The sequence below is a fragment of the Astatotilapia calliptera genome, chromosome 14, assembly GCF_964374335.1.
Source record: "Astatotilapia calliptera chromosome 14, fAstCal68.1, whole genome shotgun sequence".
Classification (NCBI taxonomy): domain Eukaryota; kingdom Metazoa; phylum Chordata; class Actinopteri; order Cichliformes; family Cichlidae; genus Astatotilapia; species Astatotilapia calliptera.
The window spans coordinates 11,464,176-11,482,994 of NC_137435.1; the positions used below are offsets into that span (position 1 = coordinate 11,464,176).

The following is an 18,819-nucleotide window of genomic DNA, read 5'->3' on the forward strand; positions in this document are numbered from 1 at the left end:
ACCCTAACCCCCTAACCCCACAGATGTAGGTATAGTTTCCAAAGTGAGGAGCTTTGTAGGAGTGTGCCATCTTATTCTGAAGGGACATGAGGGACAATAAGGTTGAGACCTGGAATTTTGTGGAGTCATACCCTGTAGCCTAAAGAATAAAATAAACAAAATGGGAAATCAGTAATAACCACTTATCAACATGTAAGCAGGGGGCGGTTACAATACTGTATAACTCAGGTTCACCCTAAATATTAGGTAGTTACAGTGTAATAACAGCAGGTTGATCTAAGCTGTAATACATTTCTTGCACTTGACAGCTACTTCCAATCATTCCCTTACTCAACAGTTGTCACCACAGTTGGTAGCTCCACATGCGTGATTTTGCAGTTTTATGCAAGATGTCCTTCCTGACAAAACCCCAAAGGTGATTTGTGTCTTCAAGTGGAATCAAACCAGTGACCTTTCGCTTGTCAAGGAAATGTGGAAACCACTACACAGCCGTTGTGCTTAAAAATACTGTATAATTACCGTTTAAGATGGATAAACATTATCGTTTCTTCTAAAGGACAATTTCCTCTAATGGGAAAACCAAACAAAAACAAATAAATAATATATAAATAATATATTATTTTCAATTTCTTTGTTTCTAAATGTTTCATGCTACTTATTACTTTAAAATGCCCAAATATTTATATAGTGTAGTTTTTGTCCTCTTCTCTTTTAAACCGCAAATTGTGACTCCTTTGTTTTGCAGTACATACAGCAAATCGAAAATGTTTGGAAACTACAACTTATGTAGGTATTATGAAGTACTTCCAATAAAATATAGATAAAACATAACCATATTTCGTTGTATTAAAGTATACGTGTAAGCATAATTTAAAACAATGTTCACCGTGACTGAAAAAATAATTTAAAAAAAAGGGGGTGTCTGTTTGGTATCTTCCTGTACTAACTGTGTGGAATCCGTCTGTTTTGTCCCTCGCTGGCTGCCGTGGTGCCAGAGGGGTTGCCTGGAAACGGCGGAAACGTTTGGGCGCAGCAGCGATGGAGAAGTATGAGAAAATCAAAGTTGTTGGAAGAGGAGCTTTCGGGTAACGTCTGGCTATACTTACACTTTATATGTAATTTATAAAAGTTCTTTTATGTCACACACATCAGCCTGTCTGTAAACGCTGCGCTGTCAGGAGCGAAAGAGGAAAACAATTTTTCCCCTTAAAAAGAAGTAACGGAAATCGTCAAACGTGCGAAGAAGACGACGACGGAGAAGGACGTGTTACCAGAAGTAACAGAGCACTGGACGCGATTTATTTACTTTAAAAACCAGCTATCTGAAAGGCATGTAGAGGTCAGATGAGTGTTAAAGTCTGCCAAAGTCACCAAAAATGTTTACCACCCTCGGTCAAACCCTATATACATTATATTGTCAAAAGTATTTGGTCATCTGCCTTCACACGCATATGAACTTGAGTGACATCCCATTCTTAATTCATAGGGTTTAATTTTATACTAGTCCAGCATTTGCAGTTATAACAGCTCCAACTATTCTGGGTAGGCTTTCAACAAGCTTTAAGGGTGTGTTTATAGGAATATTAGACCATTCCTCTAAAGGCGGATTTGTGAGGTCAGACACTGATGCTGGAACAGAAGGACTGGCTCCCAGTCTCCGCTCTAATTCATCCCAGAGGTGTTCTGTCGGGTAGAGGTCAGGACTCTATGAAGGCCAGTGAAATTTCTCCACACCAAACTTGCTCTTCCATATTTTTATGGACCTTGCTTTGTGCACTGGTGCACAGTCATGTTGGAACAGGAAGCAACTTAGCCGCTGCTGTTCCCAATCTCTTCCACTTTATTATAATACCACTAAAAGTTGACTGTGGAATATTTAGAAGTGAGGAAATTCATAACTGGACTGGTTGCACAGGTGACATCCTATCACGGTAGGCTACCACGCTGGAATTCACTGAGCTCCTGAGAGCGTCCCATTCTATCACAAATGTTTGTAGAAGCAATCTGCATGCCAAAGTGCTTTATTTTATATACTTATGGTTATGGAAGTGATTGGAACACCAAATTTCAGTGATTTGGATAGGTGACTGAATACTTTTGGTAATATAGTGTTAGTTGGTCCAGATGACAGGGTAAGATGACAAATGAGTGTAAATAGTTTGTAACCAGCCTACAAACTGAATTTCAAAGTTTAACTCTAATTTTTTTTTTATTAAACTTCAACTAATTGAATGAGTTTTTCTGGAGTTTAGAAAAAGAATATGTGTTGGCTAGTGTTTTATGAAAGAGGCACTGAAGTCTTAAATTGAATGAAACTTTTAATCTTTTAAGTGTCATGAAGATATATAATTTTAGCTGATAAACAAAAACCCCAAGAGGTCATAAAACACTACAACTATTTTTCCAATCACAAACTTTATAGCCAATGACAAAAACACTACCATGTCACATATGAATAAATATTAATTTGATGGTCAAAGATGGTCAAAGAGTCGGTTTTGCTTAGGAAGGTTTCTGCATGAAGTGACCTGGAAGAATAAACATTGCAGGCATAATCGGAGCTGGTTGAATTCTCTAAGTACTAAGAAAAAGCAATTCACATATTTATGTGTGATTTTCAATTTTATGTGCTAAACCTTTATAGCTTATTTTTAAATGATCAATATTATGCTACTGTCATAAAATCTGCTTGTTGTTGCTTTACACGAAGAAGGGAGCTTTATAAGTAGGAAAAGCTCCATAAATAAAGATTATGAGCTATATTGAGTTACACTAGATCATCAGAAAATATGACTGAAGTAAATAATCTCATTTTGACTGGTATGGTATACACTTTATGAGCTCCATGTCCCTGTTCATTTAAATGTCCAGCCTTGCTAATGAAGTTTTACTGTATTTCTTAGGGGTGGTTCTCTTTTTATGTGACTGTGTGAAACAACATGACACAAACATGTTTAAAATTTAGTTGTTGTCTTCACTCTTCTGAAAATCCACAACATCTGCCATCACATTTTTAAGAAGCTGTGTATAGTGTAAGTAAAGTTGGATTCTTTGAGGACCGTCCTTCTCTTTTCCTTATAGTGTCCATTACACCTGACCATTAAGGTCAAGGTAAAGAATTTTTTGGACTATTTGTCCACAGCATATATATATTAATTGGAGATGAGAGGGCAGTGGGAACAAAGCGTAGCTGAAGGTAATCAAACGCAAGTAAAGACAGACAGGAGGTAAAAAACTGAATCAAGATGAGTAATCTGACTATCAAAGCAAAACTGAAAATAATTGAACATTCAAAACATAATAAATAAAGCCAGACAAAAAGACTCACAATAAAGATGATCATAGAGACAGGGGGACACAAAGACTGAAACACTGGGCAGACTAGAATAACAATCCAATCAAAATAGGAACCGAAACTCAACAAATTCCAAAAAATCAATTTTCAGTAACATCTCAGAAACCTCAGGACTGTAACACAAATCAAATATACTTTTCAGGTACACAGATGGAGAAAGCTTCTGATGTCTTCTGAAACAAAATCAACTAATCTAACCCAAATATAGCAGAAATTTCATTTGTAACATTGACATTTATTATTTTCATTCTATTTGTCTGAATTCCAACTTGTGATCAAAATACCATAGAGGCAGGAAAAAGAAATCTTGTTTTCCATACCTGTACATTCATATCACTTTGAATTGGTGTTGGTCATACTTCACATCTGAATGATAAAACTGTCATTAAAAGATGGCCTGTTTGATGTTTGCACAATGAGACATGGGATTGTGCTGCTTACATTTCATAAATAATGCACATCAAGTGGATTTATCCCGAGCCTGAGCTGCTCTGCTCATTTTGCAGTTTATTTATAACTACTTAAATAATCCATCAGAGGTGGGAAGTCACAAGGTCCTGATCTGCACAGCTGTACTTTTATGTCAGTACTTTATTTGAATAGAACACAATGTTGATCCCACAGCATGGCAGAGTTATTTTTTGAGCCCAGATGTTAAATCGGCTGATAAAGTGTTATTATTTTTCTACATAAAAGAATCCAGTCAGGTTATATGCTAAGAAGACATGCACTGTGTTTGTGTCCCTTCCATTTATTTCTCTTTTTATTCTGTGCCAGCCATGTGTGGGAGTAGTTCTTAAAGGTTAGTACAGAATGCTGTGAAAGGGTCAGATTTTTCAGATTCTCTATTCTTTTACAACTTTGTCTCACATTAGCTTAAAAATCTTAAGTTAAATATTGAGGTTATTTTACTGTGTTACTGTGTTTATTTGGTTCACATTATCGCTTCCCCAGAGAGTAACGTGTAATAAATCAGTGCCAAAGCTTAACTCATTCACTGCCAGCCATTGGCAGTGAATGAGTTAAACCCATTGACTCATTCACTGCAATTGACGGCTATAGACGTCAATGGCAGTGAATGAGTTAACAATGTCAAATCTAAACTTCAGCAAATCACCCTGCTCATATTTATTCAGGAAACGGTATCTCTCATTCTTCTTCACTTTGCTCTGCTGTCAGGATTGTTCACCTGTGCCGCAGGCGCAGCGACGCGGCCTATGTCATCCTTAAGGAGATCCCGGTGGAGCAAATGTCACGAGACGAGCGTCTGGCAGCACAAAACGAGTGTCAGGTGTTGAAACTGCTCAACCACCCAAATATTATAGAGTACTATGAGAACTTCCTGGAAGACAAGGCCCTAATGATAGCGATGGAATATGCTCCAGGTAACCTTGCTATAATATCTTATTACACATCTCCCTTTTGTTAATTGTACAGCATGTTACTTTTCCCATGATATAGTCCTGCAGGGCTCCATACCTTTGCTGGTTCCCATCATGTTAGGCCTGGGAATACCACATGAGGCTGTGTGATAGTATTACAATTCAGAAATCTGTTTATCTATAATGTAAAAAATGTAGATTGCCATTAGTGAGGCCAGCCTTCTGCACAAATGCACCAAAACAAAAACCTAAAATCATGAGGCTTGGATCTTTATATTTTCATACTAAAGACGAGGACTTTGCCAAGGCCTCTAAAGTTCTGCAATGCATTTCTAAATGACATTTTCTCAATTTGTGATTGGTTAAGTAGCTTGTTTTGCCAGTGGAACTGCCATAGCTTACAGATATTGGTGCACGTACATTGTTTTGATTCAGATATAAAACCTTACATATTTTGGTGTTTTATGAGCATTTTTCACTCATTATCTTTTCTTTGTCATTGCTCCAACTATTCTAGCAGTAGTTTGTTTGATTTTTTGGTAAATATATCCTGCCTGGATTTATTGTCATATTTTTTCACATGAAAGAAAATTATTGAAAAAGTACATGGACTTTAGTTTTTGTTAAAGTTCAGATTTTGCGGCTGTAAACATCCAAAAAGTCTATTTGTTGCAGATAAAAGTGTTGATGTGATTTATTTACATGGCTGGATTACTTATTTTTTCTAATGCTTACAGTAACATTTCACTTGAGAACAAGGTCACCTGCTGTGATCTTAAAGCCCTTTAAAGCCTTTAAAATCCAATGTTAATTGGCTGTAATATCATTTCATTACTCAGACCAACATAGTAACTTCCATTATGGTTCCAACAAACCAAAGTCATCTGTGTTGTTTATTCTTCCCTTCATGTTTTCTCCATGCAGGTGGGACGCTGGCTGACTACATACAGAAGCGCTGTAACTCGCTACTGGACGAAGACACCATCCTTCACTTCTTTGTGCAGATCTTGCTCGCCCTGTACCATGTTCACAACAAGCTCATCCTGCACAGGGACCTCAAGACTCAGAATATTCTTCTTGACAAACACCAGATGATTGTCAAAATCGGAGACTTTGGCATCTCCAAGATCCTCGTCAGCAAAAGCAAAGCTTACACGGTGAATCGTCTTACCTCTTCCCTTCATTTTTAGAATTCTAAATTGCATTCTGAAATGGAATTAAAACCTCCTTTATTTCCTGTTACAGGTTGTCGGGACCCCTTGCTACATCTCCCCGGAGCTGTGTGAGGGAAAGCCGTATAACCAGAAGAGTGATATCTGGGCTTTGGGCTGTGTGCTGTATGAGCTAGCAAGCCTCAAGAGAGCCTTTGAGGCTGCTGTAATAAGAGCATATACTTTATACTGTCCCATTTTGGGTGTGATGATAATACTGCATTATTGTTTTTACATTACTCTTCTTCTCCTTAAATGTATAAATTATAAACTCTTGCTGTGTGCAAAGGCATTCAAACCATTAGAGCTACTCTGTTTACACAATGGGGGATTCTTAAAATTTCTCAGAATATTTCATAAAAGCACCCGCATGTTGTCCCACTTTAAAGCACAAACAGATTGCTACTGCTTCTGATATCCACTCAGATCAATAATTCATTCAAATCTTTTTTGCTTTTGCTCAAGTCTGTTTTCACTACCGATTACACTGCGGTTTAGTGCTGTGAAAGATTCTTGTTTTGACAAGGATTTAGGGTAGATGAGAGATTATGCTTTTCACATCAATCTGTGATGCATCTTATGATTTCACTCCTTCATTTTTCTCTCAGAATCTCCCCGCCCTCGTTCTGAAGATCATGAGCGGCACCTTTGCTCCGATCTCAGACCGTTACAGCCCAGAACTCCGACAGCTAATTCTCAACATGCTCAATTTGGATCCATCCAAACGGCCTCAACTCAATGAAATAATGGCTCTCCCCATATGCATCAGGCCCCTGCTTAACCTCTACACAGATATAGGAAATGTAAAAATGCGCAGGTACAGTCTTTTTGCTTAATTAATAATGAAATAAGATTATTTTAACTACAAGAGTTTTGATGTCAGATTGAGATTTATTATGTTTTGTGTAGTGACTTCTGTCTTTATCAATATCTTCTTTTCTTCCAGGATTGAGAAACCTCTGTCTACGGTGCAAACTGGTCCTCAAGGTAGACCAGGAGGGAGAGTTCCTGCCAACAGGTCAAGAGGTGAAGCATGTAGTTATTTGACCATAGTACTGGCTGATCTAGACTGATAGCGTCAGTTACAAAAATTGTTGTTTGCTTTTTTTGGGCTGAAACAGACAGATCAGTTGGTTTAGGACCAGGAAAGGTGCATTCCCTCCCGCTGTCTTCTGTGTATACGTGGGGAAGTGGCATCTCGACCCCTCTCCGCCTCCCGATGCTCAACACGGAAGTGCTTCAGGTCTCTCTGGGCCGCACTCAAAAGATGGGTGTGACCAAGACTGGCCGTTTGATTACATGGGAGGTTTGTGTGTGTGTGTGTTCTTTGTTTTTTCTTTTTCTTTTTTTTACTTTGACTGCTTTTCCTGAAGTACAAATGTTCCCTGTAACTCTGACACAGTGCAAAAGGAGCAGCTTTGATCTGATATGCTCTCCTCAGCCTTGCTGATGTTTCCACTGTTAAACGTCCAAATATAGCTGAAAGAAATTATGAGCCAGTACTTGTTGTAGCAAACAAGAAAATCCCAGAAAGTTTTAAAGACTCAAATAGCAATATTACAGGACAGCATTGTTATGGTTGCTTGGAGAAGCTACAGTACTAAACAGACAACATCAGATTGAAGGATTTTAGCACTTTTTTATCCATATTTTGAGTTTTAAGATACTCTTGGAAAAGCATAAATTCTCTACATGGGTATTTGTATACTTTAAAAGTAACATCTGGAAGGCTTGAATATTGCAGACTCGTGATTTCCTCTTATTCTGTTACTGCCATAAAGAGACTCTCTGCTCACTTTAGTCTAATAACATTTTTTGTCACAGGCTCCATCAGTGGGGTCCTCTGAGGCCAGTCTTCCTGGTGTGGTGGAGCAGATCCAGCCTCAGTTTATTTCTCGCTTCCTCGAGGGTCAGTCTGGAGTCACCATCAAGTCTGTGTCCTGTGGTGATCTCTTTACCACCTGCATGACAGGTAGGTGGGCCATTTGTCTTTGGATACCCATCAGAGAGATCACAGCCGTGCCAATCAGTTTAGTTAGGAGCTGTGCTGTAGAAAATCTCTTTATGCTCATCCCCTAAAACACTAAACCGGTGTTTGAGTGCAAACTTTGGATACAGCCAACCATCTCTTTATCTTGATATTGTGAATCTACCTGAACATAACCCTCATGCTTGCCTGGCAGTTAGGAATGGTTGTTTCTCTCATTCTCACACTGTGGTACACTCACAGCGTGTTTTTGAAGGGTTTTGTCAACCCATCCAACACCACAAAGCCGATAACACAGGATTAAAGACTCTTTTCTCTTAGCTCATGTCTCTTTCATCAGTTTTCACTGTTGTGTTGCAGATTAGTGTTTCCTAGATGGGGATTAGAAGCATTCTGTTGGCCTCTGTAAGAATACACCTACACTCATCAACTAATAGTCCTGTTAATCCCTTCTTTTCATTTCCAATTTGCAGACAGGGGCATTATCATGACGTTTGGTAGTGGAAGCAACGGCTGTCTAGGACACGGGAACTTCAATGATGTAACACAGGTACACTATTTGAATGCCTTAGTAAATGCAATGATAGCTGCCAGTGTAAGAAATTAGGTATACCCTAATAAAAGTAATACAGTTAAAGGCAACAGCTTCTTTGTAAATTCCACTCAAATCAACTTGTTTAGATTAATAAAGGTGGATTACATGTTAAAGAAATCTCTCAATCAGTAGAAATTCTGTGACCCTGAAGTTAGTCTATAATACCATTTAATCAGCAGTGCACTACTGGAAACACTGTGTGGTTTAGGTGAGAGAGCTAGTGTGCAGGAGGCAGTGCACATGATGCCCACTAGCTAGTGGTGAATGTGCTGGAATATTAGCTGGGTTGTTGGAACACTGGAGCAAAAAAATACAGACGTCGTCCTAAAAAGCTGACAGGTTAGACTTCATTCCACACGCTTCTACACAAGCTTGTGTGTGTTTTGCAATTTCACAGTGTTAAAATAATGTCTTTTTTTCATGGCTTGATGTGCTCTCCCTCATATTTTTACAGAAAAGCACACATTAAAAGCAGACGTGCCTTAACATGTACAATGAATTGATAACAATGAAATAATAATGGATGAATGAATAATTAAAAGACTTTATAGAAAGAGATTGTTATGATATTTTGATACCACGGTAAGCATTTACAGGATATTGTTTTATACAGGAAAACTGTTACTCAATAAGGCCGATCTACTAGTTGTTTTTCTCTTTCTCTGTGACCCAAGAATTAATGTGAGACTCACAAGCTGGTACCAGAAGGTCGAAAACACCACAGAGATGAGATCACTTCTTTACTCCCATCCTCCCTTTTCTTTATCTCCTGGAAAAGGCTCGTTAAAGGCTAGGTGGTTCGTTTCAGAATTCACTAATGAAAGAACTCTGTATTCTATGTCTAGGAGTGTATTTTGCTGGGATGATCATAAATTGTAGCTGAACTGATAAACTACACAAGGGATACTTTGCTCAGAAGGCAGGAAGACGTTTCCTTATTTGGTCTGTACCGGTTTGAACTGGGAAAGCTGACACACGAACCTTTTTTTCATCTATATAAACTGCTGTGTATCAAATAAACCTTTGAGTCGATTGGGAGGGCAACCTAAAGCAGTCTCTGTTTTCTTGTTCTCCCAAGCTGCTCCCGAGCTCGTACTAACACGCTGAATGGCATACCTGAGTGTTACTTTGAATAATTAGGAGTCTTATAAGGAAAGGACAAACTCTGCTTATCGCTCGCGCCACGGAGGAAACCCGGGAAGGCAATTTCCTTCAGAGATGGTCGTTAAAAAGACATTTTTAAAATTTATTAGGCAATAGATAGTACAGAAGCAGACAGGAAACAAAGGGAGAGAGAGGAGTGAATTCAACCAAGAATGATGCAGTTTCATTTTATACAGTTAAATGAATGCTATGAGGGCGCAACGTCCCTACAGATTTTTGATGAAAAGCTTTCATTTCATTGATGACACTGTTTTTGTTCTCAGCCCAAGATAGTGGAGGCCCTGCTTGGTTACGAGCTCATTCAGGTGTCCTGCGGTGCTTCCCATGTTCTCGCTGTGACCAATGAAAGAGAAGTTTTTGCCTGGGGAAGAGGAGACAATGGTATAGTAAACAAACCAGTTTTTATTTTCTTCTTTTTGGTGTTTGCTTGTGTGGTTTATGACAGCTGCATCTCAACACAGAGCTTAATGGTTGGGTCTCTGTCTGAAAGGTCGCCTCGGGCTCGGCACCCAGGACACCCATAACTCTCCACAGCAAGTGTGTTTACCTGGCGACTTTGAAGCCCAGAGGGTGGTGTGTGGAGTTGACTGCTCCATGATTATTAGCAACCAGCACAGCATTGTGGCATGTGGAAGCAACAGGTGACTATTCTGGTTCTTGATTCAAAAGTGTGACAAAAATGAGGAAGTGATGAGCAGCGTTATATAACGCTGAGACAACGTTTTCACTCCATGTTTTCCGTAAAAAATGCTAACATTTTTTCACTCTATAAACTCGATCATGTGGGTTGATGGTGGTAGGTTAAAAGGTCAGAGAGGTACTTTCCTAGTGCACAACGTGTGAGACAGCATTCTCTTAAAATGACAAAGCCTTTGCATTCACTCAGCGCTAATCCCGCTCTCTCAGAGAGGATGTATGTGTGAATAGGAGAGGGCAAGAGTAGTAAACAGCTTTGTTCACACTTCTGTGGCTTACAGACATGAAATACATACACAGTAGCAGTGAACTCAGCTCCAGACCTTAAACATGTATTGAATACTTGATAAATATGAAACTAAAAGATTACTGGCATTAAATGATAATTATTCTTCATTGATGGGTAAGAAGAACTTTATTGCACGATATTCATCAAAGTGTTCCAAAAATAGCAGGTGGAACTATTTATATACCATGAAACTTAACAGACTTCATAGCCAACGGGATGGAAACTTGATACACATGATAGCAAACTAGACTGGAACGTCTGCCTACTTGGGATTTTTTCTATATTACATAATGTCAGATTTGTTTTCTGGATTTCACCGATTGCAGCTTTTAGCCAAAAGGCAAAAAAGAAACGATACTTATGAGCGAGTGCTGGTAATGTGTTTGTTTACAGGAAACAAACAGTCTTATATTCTCAAATGTATGCATGCTTAAACAAACACTTAAGATTTGGACGAATACTACAGCATTGTGTCTGTTAAAAATGTTTGTTTTGTTGTTTTATTGTACTCAGGTTCAACAAGCTTGGCCTGGATATGATCACAGCTGGAGAGGAACCGAATCCCTTGAATCAAGTGGAAGAAGTTCATTCTTACACTCCAGTCCAATCAGCCCCACTCAACACTGAGAAGATTGTTTACATTGACATTGGAACGGCGCATTCTGTCGCTGTTACAGGTTCAAGAAATTCACAATATTATTCTCTTTTTTGGAAAGAGTCTCGTTTGTAGCTATTATAGCATTTCTTTGCGAGTGCCTTTGTATGTTAAGTTTAAGTCCAAAGGTGGACCCAAATACAGACTGGCACACAGAGTAATACACAAAGCAAGCTTTACTTTCATGCTGACAATAAGTTCCAGGGAGGAAAAAAGGGTGACTAATCCAAAAGTACAAAAACTGCCAACAAGCACATGACTTAGAAGCAGCACCTTATGAGAGAAGCAGGTGGTACAACAGATGAGTTGACAAAGAGGAAGACAGAACTACTTATACACAGAGGGCTGATTGGAAATGAGAAACAGAAGGGAAACCAGACAAAGGTGAAAACTATCAAGATGATCAACAAACAAGGGATAAAATCCAAAGCAGGATACAAGAGAAATCTAGGTATCAGAATAAAGCAGGAAATTAATCAAGGACACAACTAAAGGATAAATAAACTAATTTGAGGGGAACACAGAAAGACTAAATAGAGAGAGGAGCAGATATTTTAAATAGCTGATTGTTAGAGATTGCTTAACGGCAAATGTTTTTCCTCTTTTTGCATCTATACAGTCTGTTTATCTGCATCCAGAACCTGCTCAAATGTGATTGGTTAGCACCCAGACTAAAGCTGACTAGAAAAACAGAAACCAGAAAGATTGAAGAGATTAGCCCTGACAAAACTGCAGTAGTTCCCTTGCTTTTGACAGCATTGGGTTTAGTGGGATGCAACAAAGAATCCTGAATAATGTCTGTGACCTCTTTCTTTTTTTTCCCGCAGACCCTTGTCAGGCAACTGCGGTACAAAAATTAATATTACTGCAATTCATTAAAAACGTAAATTTTTCTTATCCGCACAAGGGAAAAGCTGCTAACAAAGTAATTTCACCACAAGTGTAATTCCTAAATTTTTTCTTGGTTTATGTCTCCACCTTTTCGTTGTTCAGAAAATGGTCAGTGTTTCACCTTTGGCAGCAACCAGCACGGTCAAATTGGCTCCAGCTCCCGACGTAGCAGCCGTGCCCCCTGCAAAGTGTCTGGCCTGCAGGGCATCACTGTGGCTGCCTGTGGTGACGCCTTCACCTTAGCCATAGGATCTGGTGAGTAGATGCATTTATTGAGTCATGTTTGTAACATTGCAACAGATTTCTTTTTGAACCACGTTTCTTTTGAGACTTGAGTTTTGTGAACAAGAATCCTCAAAATATGTTGGATGGCTGACAGAGGAAACTGCAATATAGTTTTAAGTAAAGTGTGATATCAGGTTAATATACTTATGAGTAGAAAAGAGTAAATATCACGTCTTGAAGTTTTTGAAGACCCTGCACACCTGCAAAGGGGCTTTCAGTTTTTTCTGGCTGCCGTTCAGGTTGAAGATGGGCCGGGGATGTAGTACAGTTTGAGAGTTGACTGGATTACTGGAACCAATAAGAAGGAGAAAAGTGTGTGTACACACAGCTTAAGCTGCAATCAGGCCAAATCTGTTTTTCTGGCAAGGGAGACTTGCTTGGTATGCCAGAGAAACATAAACGGTGAGAACTACCATGTCTAATTATATTAGCCAATGAAACTATAAATTACTGTTAGACATTTCTTTTTACCTCTCAGCTGTAAAAGACTGATGGGGTATTATCATCAACCTGCCGGGTAGGTGATGTGGAGTCCCAAGTTTGTGAATGCAGTAACTGACATAGGAGTTTCAAATTGATACCATAGGTATAACTAGAAAAAAAACAACAACGAAAAAAACGGGTGATTTCAAATCGATAACTTAAGAAGGAAGTCAACTAGGATTTTGAAATGGATAACATTAGATTTAATCTGATAGAGACCACATTTCATTGATAGCTGTTGTTTAGCTGCTTTACATGGGTATTTTATTATATCTCAATTTGACTCTGACTGGCTGTGTCACCACACAGTTATAATGTACATCACCAATTCTGAAAAAGTTGGGACCTAGGAGTTGGTAGCCTGAGAGCTCGACAGTCATAAACATTCCGTATTGATTTCTCTAAATTCTCTGAAATCTTTGATTATGTATTTACTGCAGATTACAAGAGATTCACAATTTAATTTTGAGGAACATTGTTCAGAAATTGTTTCACAATTTGTATATGCAGTTTTTTGCAGATTGGTGAACCTTTGGTCATCTTTACTTGTGACAAACTGCCTTTCTAAGATGATCTTTTTATACCCAGTTAGTTGCTGACCTGTTGGCGATGATTTGCAAACAACTACCCGTACTGTTCCTCCAGCCGTTTCTATTTAGTACCACTTACTTTCTCCAGCCTCTTCTTGCCCAATGCCAACTGTTTTGAAATGCATTTCTATGATTAAATTAAAAATATTCAAAATATATTTTTTAATATCGTCATTTTGTCACTTTAAACATTTGATATGTTTTCCATGCTCTATTATGAGTAAAATATGGGTTTTATGAGATTTGCAAATAATTGGATTCTCTTTGGACAGCATCTCAAGTTTGTCAGAAGTGGGTTTATAGCGTCAACTCCAAAATAAAGCCGATAAAGATGATCATTGCGGTAGATTCTTCAGCAAGTTTCACATTTGTTCAGGATTATTTTCACGCCATCCCAAAGATAAACCCACGGAGCCATCAGTTAAAGACCTGTGTGAATTAATGCATGCTGGGGTTCTGACTCTCAATTTGGTGACCATCCTCTTCTTCTTCTGTTTCTGTTCTCTGCAGAAGGGGAGGTGTACACGTGGGGCAAGGGGGCCCGTGGCCGCCTGGGAAGAAAAGAGGAGGATTCTGGGATACCAAAGCCAGTGCAGCTCGATGAAAGTCACCCGTTCGCGGTGACATCGGTGGCTTGTTGTCATGGCAACACCCTGCTGGCAGTGAAACGTAATATTTCACTCATTACCCTCTGTTAACAAACTCTGTGAGATGTTGGGATGTGGTGAAATATCACTACTCCCCAGATGAAAGACAAGCTTAACTCGAGACAAGGTCCCCCGATAACATCAGCAGAGTTGCATGTTCATCTGTGTACAATAGTGAAAGGACTCATTTGTAAGTTTGAAAGCTCAGCTGTGGCGAAAAATGTGGAGTACTTCCATCTTTTACAGACGGGGTGCCAGGGGGTTTGTTTACACAAGAAACTAGTTTTTATGCTACAAATATAATTTTTATCTGCACACTAAAAGTAATTGTAGGTCACAGAGGTCTATGGAGTGGAACAGAAAATGGCAGTATAAACAGTGATGGTACAAAACTGAGGGCTTGGATTCCACTTTATATTTGAAAACAGCTGCAGAATTAGAGAAGATTAAACTGCATCAGAATTCAATAAGTGACAGAGATGCTGGTAATCCAGCAACAGGCTGCAGGGCTGCTGTTTAAATGGTTCTCAGGCCTGAGCTGAGCAGCAGATATATAGAGACCAACCACTGTGAGAGGTTTAGATTACAGTACAGACCATTGCACAAGTGCCCAAGTGAGTGAGTTTCACCCTTCTAACTCAAACACTTCAACATTAAACAACAGAAATGGAAAGAAACGGAGGGTGGTCCTAAAGGTCCAGTATAAAGATAAAGAAGGATTGTTTTGAGCTCTGAATCATGCAAAGCTTTTTTTTTTTTTCTAAGAGTCGAGAGATAAAATTGTTTGTATAGTTTTTTTGGACAACAAGAATGGTTCGTCATGTAGGTCAATGTTTTCTCTACGTGACCTGATGTGTGTGGATGATATGACACATGCTTGAACAATGTTTCAGTGATCAGGATCTGGTGAACATTAGGAAACACATATGTGAAGGTCAAAAGCTAAAACACACAAGTACAAAATCACCAGGTTTTAAAGTTTTCCTTAAGGAGGAAAGAATTAATTTAATTGAACACAAAATTAGTTCACAAACCTCTGAAAGGAACTTAAATTCTTAATGTGAGCTTTAAATTGTGAGTGGAAGGCAAAAGTCTTCACAACAATTACTTGAAGACAGAATTAATTAATTATTAATTACTTTAAACAATGAACAGAGAAAATGTAGATAATTGTGTGCAGATGTAGCTGTGGAGTCACTGTGAAAAGCAAACATGTTTTTCTGGTCCAGTAGCCCAGTAGTAGTAATTGTGATTAAACAATACCAAAGAAAATGCAGCACTGCAGACCATTTCTCCAAAATTTGTAATATTGATCCTAAATTTAAAAACAAATAAGACCTGAAGTTCTTTTGTATTATGTCGTATTTTTGCCTATATTAGTCATGAGTGAAAAAGCAGATGGAGAAAGAAGAGAGCGGAACATCTGGACAGCAGGAATCACTCTGTTGCAGTGTTAAAATTTCCATTAGACTAGTCAGGACTACCAGACCTCCTGTAAAACATGACAAGCTCTTACTGATATTCATTTAACTGTCAGCCTCATTATTGGCCCACTGATTTATTGGGTTAATACTTTTTGTGCAACAACAGACGAGTTGTTTGCTGCTGGTTCAATTCATTCATCGATTAACCTGCTAATTGTTTTCTTTGTGGGATGAATGAATATTTTGTCTAACCAATGTCAAAATGTAGCGAAGATTTCAAGCCAAGGTGGCATCTTCAGATTAATTCAGTACAAAAACCAAAAGCTGTTTATCTTACTGTTGTATTTAAAGGAGAGAAGATAGAACCAGTTCCCAATTAGGTCAAACACTTGCACCTGATTCAGCTCTACTGACATTGCCATTCTGTTTCTGCTTCAGCTCTGCTCGAGGAGGCCATCTCCAGATGATCTCGTCTTGAAAAATAACCCACTCTGCGGCCATCGTGAGACCCGACAGCAGACTGTGGAGGAGGACCGCTTCCTCCTAGAGACCCATCTGTGCTGAATTTAGAAAGATTTCCTTTCAAACCCCAGCTGCAGCCTCAGCCTTTCTCTCTCTATCTATTTTTCTTTCAGGTGTTTCATTCAATGGTTTGATTTCATGATGCAAAGCACAAAAAAAGGTCACAGCCTTGCTGCAGGTTTTATCTCACATCAGGTCGGTGAAAGGAATGTTGCAACACAGATACTGAAGCTAGATTACAGGAAGTCATTAGGCTGGGCTCATGCAGTGAGCTATTGTGCGCTCTCATGTGCAGTGTCAGCACAAGAAAGACCATTAAAAGGTCAAACTGGTTTGAGCTCTCTCAAGCAGCCGGTCAATGAAACGAAAAGAATGAAGCCACTTGAGCGTTCATCAGACAAATGAAGTCAGCACCACGTCAGTGGTCACTTTGCGATTTATTGGATTACAGCGGTGTTCGAACCTCATAACGACGGACCGAGCTGTGTCTGAAACCACTCGCTTGTTCGCTCATTCACTTTTGTAAGATAAACAGCAGTTCAATGAGAGGAGTGAAAGGAGATTTCAGACTGTTTACTGACTGCAGCAGGAAATGGTGCTCATGCTGGGCTGTTTTCATTCCAGTGTAGGACTCTGAACAGCAGATGAAGTTCACAGTTTTATCATTATTGTCCTTGTAACTCATTGAAATCATGTTGCTGTACAGAACAGTGTGAAAACTGTTCATGTGATGACCAAAATCAAAACCTGCCAAAGTGTTCAGAGTACAGTAACTATTTCATTCAATGCCTCACTCTGATGCAGACACAACCATGCTGAAAAGGGTTAACAACAAATGAAAATACCACAATGTTGAAAAGCCCCCATTGTAGTAAATGAAGACAAACTACACCGCCTCAATTTAACTAAAGAAATAAGGGTCTTCCGTTGGGTTGAAGGTTCAGTAAGATCCTAACCCCACTGAGAATCTTTGGGATGTGCTGAAGAACATGTTGCACAGCGGTGAGGATCTCCCCTCATCAATATGAGATATTGGAAAATAAATGTCACAGCTGAGGACCTTTTTTGGGCCAGTCAATGTAAACTTGAACCTGTAATAATGAACGATTTGAAGAAAGTTGCACACAGAACCTGAAGTCCTAATAATGCAAAGTGGGGTCAGTTTGAAGTACTTTATATGCTGCTGCATGGCTTCATTTCCAATAGTAAATCCAGAGATCATCTGCAGTTACATGATTATATTCTGTATTTAGGCTGAGAGCAGTCTGAGACTGCACAGCTCAGCTTAGGCTGGAAGTTCTGTCTCTCCAGAGACGAGGGGTAGATTGACTGTCTCAATTCAATTAATGATTGGATGAAAAATATTTGAATTTAACTCAGACAAAGCAAATGTCTCTATTTCCCGCTCCAGAAAGCATATACCTCTATATCCGTTTTCTTTCTCATTCACCCTAAAAGCTAACAACACAATCTTGAGATCATTTTTGATGTTTGACTTCTGATATTCACATCAAGGCTCTTGCTTGTTCACTGTAAGAAAAATTGCTCAAAAAGTGAACAAGAGATGCTCGTTCGGGTCTTCATCACCTCCTGCTTGGATTATTGTACTGCTCTATTTTCTTGTCTGCCAAAGCGTTTATTAATCGCCTCCAATCTGTCCAAAATGCTGCTTCAAGGATTGTAACTCGCTCTCAAATTCTCTCATATCACCCCATCATTACAGCATCTGCACTGGCATCCAGTCACGTTTAGGTATCATCTTGAAATCTTGGTTCTTACTTTCATGGCTTTATGAGGTGAGGCCCTCACTTACATCGCCTGTCTACTCAAATCCTTAGGCTGGCTGATAGAGGTCTTCTTGTGGTTCTCTGTACCCGTGTAAAATCTAAATGGGTACTGTCTCTTAAAACCAAAACTGTGGAACAGCTTACCACTCTTTCTTCACACGCTTGAATCTGTGGCATTCTTTAGAAAGCTTTAAACTTCTCAGACAGAGATTTGGTTGTTTTTATGTTGTGTGCATTTTGCTCTTCTTTTTGTTTGTTTTTCTCCTGTTAACTCTGTAAGCACTTTGTGACTCCTTTTCTTAGAAAGCGCTATATAAATCAATTTTACTTACTAATCTGCATCTGGATTAGTTTGTGATATTTTCTCGTAAACATCAAGGTGATGTCTGATTTCACTTCGATAGGTATTTCTGATGACACAAGATGTCTCACAGCGCTGAAATATCGTTCCAAAAATTCCTTGATCTATTGTGACTAACTGTTAGTTCCACTTCAAGCAGGTAGTCACTTCTAAGTGTGGGCCAAGACTCACCTCTGATAAAGATTTTAATGCATATTTATATATATATATCCATATAAACAAACCAAAATAATCACAGAAAACAGTTTCAAGTACAAGCACCTCAAAATGCTCATTTCCACTGCTGCTTTTTTAAATATGCATGTATTTTTTATATTTACATTCACATTAAATTTGACTCACAGTGACATTTTCTTGTATTGTGGCTTTTATTCCAATAGAGAACATTTAAAAAGACAGACTTTCAAAAAATGAAACATTAACCTCCTCTACCCTCCTCTTTACGCTGTCATTAATATGTAGTTTAATACTATAAACACACCGAGTTATTTCACC

The 18,819-nt window shown here is 38.8% G+C and overlaps 1 protein-coding gene across 1 annotated transcript; it reads left to right on the forward strand.

The window, feature by feature from the left end:
- The first annotated feature begins 986 nt into the window (after nt 1-986).
- Nucleotides 987-18,671, forward strand: nek8 (NIMA-related kinase 8). The gene is made up of 15 exons (XM_026193168.2): nt 987-1,085; nt 4,535-4,740; nt 5,662-5,894; nt 5,983-6,114; nt 6,557-6,765; nt 6,895-6,974; nt 7,070-7,254; nt 7,773-7,920; nt 8,409-8,485; nt 9,958-10,075; nt 10,185-10,335; nt 11,193-11,356; nt 12,328-12,480; nt 14,094-14,252; nt 16,093-18,671. The coding sequence occupies exons 1-15, from the start codon at nt 1,039-1,041 to the stop codon at nt 16,119-16,121; spliced, it is 2,091 nt and encodes a 696-aa protein (XP_026048953.2). The 5' UTR covers nt 987-1,038; the 3' UTR covers nt 16,122-18,671.
- Nucleotides 18,672-18,819: the final 148 nt, after the last annotated feature.